Below are 5,652 nucleotides of genomic sequence, written 5' to 3'. Positions count from 1 at the left end.
TATAGTAAAAATATACGCCAGTGTGATTTTTACGGGTAAAGTTGAAACCCAGATTTGGATTCATAAATTTACCATATGAACTTTTTGCTCTTTCGTATTAATTCTTCAACGTTTCTTTCATTCTATTCTGATACCTTGCTTTAAATATAAGTGGGTGTAGTACCAGTTTCAGTTGTGTAGCAAATACTTGCCATTGAGTAAAAAGTGTATATTTCTGCACGCGAAGAGTATTTTCCTTGAAGCTTTTGGGTTTGAAGTAAAATGGAACACATCGATATCATGGTACTGCCCACAAAAATAGTTTAATTATTATCTGATAAAATCTGAATACCTTAATTTTGATATACATATATACTGCGGCTGACTCTAGTGAAATACAATCGGGAAAACCGAGTGGCTAAGATAGTGGATAGCTCAAACGAAATATAATTCGGAAATTCTACTTTTATACGCATGGAGCTTTATATTACTTCTTAAGTGACTCCACATATCTCCATAGAAATTATATCTCATTACACTGATGATCAATTCTTAAAGCCATCATGTGAAGTTATGAGCTTTCCGTTCCTTTATTGTAAAACCAACGTTGTGTCACGTGATGTCTGACATATTGTGTTATTTTGTTAAAAACAAAAATTTTAATTATTTTGATTAATATAAGAGTTCCATCGTGAAGGGTAATGGAAAAATTTTTGTTGAAATTTTGTCTTTTCTTTTCTCTCTCTTCTTCCACTACAAAAATAAAGCCCTGTTGAGTTAACTGTGCTTAGATCTGTTAATTGAAACGTCGTTCATTGACATTTTCTATTGATTGTCTATTAAGTATACTTTATCATGTCGCATGTATGTCTATCATACATCGGTCTTGAAATGAATATATCAACAGATTAACCCTATCTTTATTTAAATTTACAAAGTGCTTGTTTTTTTGCGGTAGACTTTTAGCCAATGTTGCCTTGATATGTGATGGTTCAATCTGTCTCCAGACGTTTCTTCTTCAAAATGGTAGCTAACAATGAAGTATGCTAATTTTAGGGTGTTTAAGAAATTGTCGAAAAATTTGATGTGTAATGGTAAGCGACAACATCGTCCGCTGACAGTGGGCGATGTTGTAATGGGCACTTTAGAAGTTAAATCTCTTCAAAATGAACAATCAAACAACTTCATAGAACTTGCAGCAATGCTTGATCAAAGGAAGTATCTGTTAGTTTTTATTATAATTATGTATACTCCATAGGTATAGGTGTCTATGCGAACCCAACGGCGCCTTATAAGTTCAAATTTTTTTTTCTTATGTGTAAAACAGGTTCTTTCAATACTATAAGTTTATGAGTATAACACTTAATTGTTTATATAATATATACCTATTATTGTTTTCAACATTAAAATACATAAGTTACACTCAAAAAAATTTAAGTACAAAAATTTAAATAAATAAATTATAATTGTGTGCGTAAAATTAGTATACTTGGGTGAATTGCATTTGAAAAGATATTGCGATGAAAATATTTATTTTTAGTTTTATTTCCCTTTTGCATTTTAGAAAACTTGTTTACCAAATATTTTTGAGAAATTTTATTTGAAACCCCTTGAAGTAGTTGAAACGTAAATATTTTAAGTTCCGTACGGTACAAAAAACCAAACAAGTTATTTATATTCTTGCAGTGAATGTACCTAAAACCATTTCCTAAATACATTCAAAAGGATCAAAAAGTACGACTTGCTACATGAGATATTTCTTAAATAAAACAAAATACTCGTAGTTAAAGTTTCTATGGAAATGCTTACCAAGCATATAATTGCATTAACAAAAATAAATATTTCGTATTTTCCATTACTTCAACTAACAATAAAATATCTTCACAATCATATATATTTCAATTTATCGAAATTAATGAAATAAGTTTAAAAATAACAATATTTCCCTGTTATTTCACGAGGTACGTTAAGAACTATTTAGAGTAACATGACCTCGACTAATATATACCCATATGTCTGCTAAATCGGGTACTTTCGAACATCTTCTGTCAAAATTGCAGTTAAATAGAAAAAGCTTGAAGTATTACTTATGTATTCCGTCACTGATCGTTATTAGTTAATATGCCTCAATTTTATGTTGGCTCTTATATCTTTGCATATCTATCCACGTCCCTTGTTTGGGTGCGTTATCAATATAATCGAAATACTACAGAGCTTTTATGGTTGATAATGGAAGTATCTGTATTCAAAACTTAAAACTTATCTATGATATCACTTCTAAGAGTACTCTTTGAAAAATTAACCTACCATTGTTATTTACTTATTTGTGTGGAGTAAAAAGACATATTGGATAACAGCAGGTTAATGCTAATGAGGTTCAGCTTCCACGAAGGAGCAAACGTCACCTACAAAAATAGTTAGGCGACAATCAAAACAAATTCTTGGGCTGCAAGCAAATATATGGTGAATTTCTGCTAGGCGCCTATCAATGTTTATATTTATATAAAATATCAGTGAGTTCATATTGCAAAAAGTGAATTAATTACACATTTCTGGAAACAGTAGTCTTATTGTGAAAACAGGTGGTCAAGAATTAAGTTATTAATAAAAAACTGAAAAGAAAGCAATTACTATTGACATTACAAATGGACTTTTTGCTAAATTAAAGAGTTAACTCGTCCTTACAATTGCAACAAGGTATCTATTCTCAGTAGAGCAGTCCTTAGACAGCTTGCAGTCTTGATCTTAAGTCAGCACGGTCCAATTAATCATATGACATACGTTTTTAAGAAATGAGAATGTTGTCTCTGCGTGAGATTAGATAAGAGTACTAGTTATATGGTAACTAGTAACTATATTACTACTAATTTGGTGATTGTCTGACGTTAAAAAGTAACTAAAGGAGAGTATTAGTTCAGGTGTTACTTTTTGTTTGATGGCAAAATACTTCAGAGGATTATTATAGCATTCATTCAAAAAGCTGTGTGGTTTGATTTCAGTTAGAAATGGTTTTTGTTTGAAAGATGAACTATAGTCACAGACTTTCACACTAATCAGAGCTCTAAATTCTTTCTAGTTCCAATTCTAAACTCATTAACAATTACAACAATTACTGTTCAGGAATAATATCCTTACTTTTCGTGATTTATTCTAAATAAATTTTTTATATACAAATAAAACTTCAGTAAAAATATTTATCATGCGCAGATTGGAAATATAATAATATTCAGTAATTAGATACTAATATTTTACGTTTTTTTGTACAACAGAAAAACATGACATTTTGTGAAGATTAGATTTCTTTATTCATTTGCAATAAACAACCCAAGGCACCGAAATATCCTTCATGGTGTAAAAATATTGCTTCCATCTTTCCTTCTGACCATACATGCATTGCATGTGCTAAGAATTTTTCAGATGTTGAATTAATACGTAAGAAGTTTCCGATAAAAACAACTTTATCTATTTTTGCATATAGAGCGCATAATCTTGCGATATGAGCAATATTTATAGTTATTGTCACTAGAGTTGCATTAGCTAGATCTTGCCGTGAGACATCTGAAATTTTTTCGGAAGAATGCATCTGTCCAAAACTTGACGCTATAAAATCAGCTTTAAGTTGAAATCGTTCATAATCGCCACCATAAATATCTCTTACTAATTTATCAACTTTTTTATTATCACCTGCTGTGGCGAGTTCTATTGCTTCTTCAAATGTTTTGCAACCCGTCAAAAGAGAACATAATCCAAGAAATGTACCACCACCTAAACTGCTACCAGAAACTCGCTCATAGTTATCCGATCCATGTACTGCTAAAATTGATACACCAGATCCAATATTAACAAGTATGAAAGGATATGATTTTGAAAAATCAAATGCTCTCTTTTCACATTCCGTTATGTTCGCGCAATTTTCATAATAATAACATTCAGAGCGATTTTGATCTTCCGCGAAAAAAATTCCTTTAATTAACGCATCCACTTCATCAATTTTACTAAGATCTAGATTTAATTCCTTCCGAAAATCATCTTCAAATTTAAAAGCTCCTCCACCAGTTGCCAAAATTGTTTTTAATAAACAAGCCATACTCTTTCGTTTTACCAATGATAAAAACTCACACATATCTGTGGTCTGAAATCGTATGAAATGTAAAGAGCCTGAACGTTTCCGAATGTCAATATTGTCCATTTGTAAATGTGTGTCCCGGTGTCCAGTTTTGCCATAAGCAGATTTTTTCATTAAATATTTTTTTATAGTTTTTAATACTTCAACTTCTTTATCTAATTTAATTGAACTTATGTCTTTCGGCTCAAAATATACTAATTTCGTTAGAGTTCCGCCGATATCTATGCCAAACCAGGGCATAGCTTTTAAAAGCTGTGATTTTAACATTCTGCGCTTAGTTTTTTTCTGCGTAGAAAAGAATAACTAATAAATTTCATTATTAAGTGTAATTAGACGACTTAGTTATACCTTTTTCATGACTCGAGGGTTTAAATCAGGATTTATGCAAACTTTTCATTGCTTATAAATTATATAGAGCTACTTACATACAAATATATATATAAAAAAAAGTTTACAAGAAGTTTTGACATTTAGTTTCACAGGAACAAAGCGGGATTGAAAGCACTCTACATTATACATTTTCTAAGTGTTGTCTAAGTTAAACGTAGGAATAAAACTAGGAAATTGCTTAACTAAATTGGGGACTCACACTATTAACATATATATTTCATTGATTAAATACAATTTAATATATTTAATGAGCTCTAAAAAACTTGAAACTTGGCGGTTGCAGTGAAATGAAATAATTTATTTTGAAACATAGACTTGTATCTGAAATTTCATTTATATTTTTAACATCTGAAATTTTTGAAATTTTTTTAGTTTCAGGAAAACCTTAATATTTCAGATGTGTTGTTCTGTGTGTTTCTTTATTGTTATTTAACTCTCGTAAATATTTCTTAGAACGACTCAGTAGTGACGTTTGTTTGTTTTGTAGAAGTAGTAAAAACAGACACTCTTTTATTCGCAATTAGTAAGTATTTTAAGCCATGCAGCACCCACTACTGTTGTGGTATGTTTATTCATATTATTATACATGTGGGCAGTAATTCTCAGACTTGGCAACTCTGCGTTTAGCAAAGGAACGAAGCAGAAAAGAAGCAGAGTCGGTAGTTGTGGGAAGTTAATGTCGGAGATTGTTTGAAGTTATATTGTAATAATAGTTGAACATTTAATGAACAATAACTAAACTAAATTATACAAATATTATTTCCTAAATATATAATAATTAAATAACTGGAAATTCATTAATAAAGATTATTTCCTACATACATATGAATAAATTTATAACTTTTATTTATAACATGATTTTATTTAATAAGTTTAAATCAGAAATGTATAAAAAATTTACATATCTTTTTACTGTATGAAAAATCATATAAAAATCATGTAAAAAATTTATTATTCATTTCTTAATGATGAGAAAATATCATGTTAATAAACAAATTTCGAGAAAAGTAAGTTTGTTTTCATTTTTTCTTTTGTTTTGAAGTTTCCTAAGCTCTGGAAGTTAAGGTGTAAACACTTAAACTATCCTTAGGCAAAAATTGCTTACTTATGCAAAATAAGACGAAGTTTGAACATATTATAAACATGCCAATTAGCTT

The 5,652-nt window shown here is 29.7% G+C and overlaps 3 protein-coding genes across 3 annotated transcripts in view; all 3 read right to left on the bottom strand.

The window, feature by feature from the left end:
• LOC119674831 (odorant receptor 59a-like) overlaps window positions 1-1,835 on the bottom strand; it is a 9,991-nt gene extending 8,156 nt beyond the window's left edge. Inside the window, exon 1 of the mRNA XM_038085988.1 lies at window positions 1,789-1,835. Coding sequence (XP_037941916.1) covers window positions 1,789-1,835 — 47 coding nt within the window. The remainder of the gene's footprint in view (window positions 1-1,788) is intronic.
• Window positions 1,836-3,182: 1,347 nt separating this feature from the next.
• LOC119681133 (pantothenate kinase 1-like) lies at window positions 3,183-4,557 on the bottom strand. The gene is made up of 2 exons (XM_038094231.1): window positions 4,454-4,557; window positions 3,183-4,390 (listed from the first exon to the last, which is right to left on the bottom strand). The coding sequence occupies exons 1-2, from the start codon at window positions 4,460-4,462 to the stop codon at window positions 3,272-3,274; spliced, it is 1,128 nt and encodes a 375-aa protein (XP_037950159.1). The 5' UTR covers window positions 4,463-4,557; the 3' UTR covers window positions 3,183-3,271.
• Window positions 4,558-4,677: 120 nt separating this feature from the next.
• LOC119674830 (uncharacterized protein K02A2.6-like) overlaps window positions 4,678-5,652 on the bottom strand; it is a 2,983-nt gene continuing 2,008 nt past the window's right edge. Inside the window, exon 4 of the mRNA XM_038085987.1 lies at window positions 4,678-4,695. Coding sequence (XP_037941915.1) covers window positions 4,678-4,695 — 18 coding nt within the window. The remainder of the gene's footprint in view (window positions 4,696-5,652) is intronic.

Source organism: Teleopsis dalmanni, chromosome 2 (genome assembly GCF_002237135.1).
Source record: "Teleopsis dalmanni isolate 2A chromosome 2, ASM223713v2, whole genome shotgun sequence".
NCBI lineage: Eukaryota > Metazoa > Arthropoda > Insecta > Diptera > Diopsidae > Teleopsis > Teleopsis dalmanni.
This window is presented reverse-complemented; position numbering and strand designations above follow the sequence as displayed.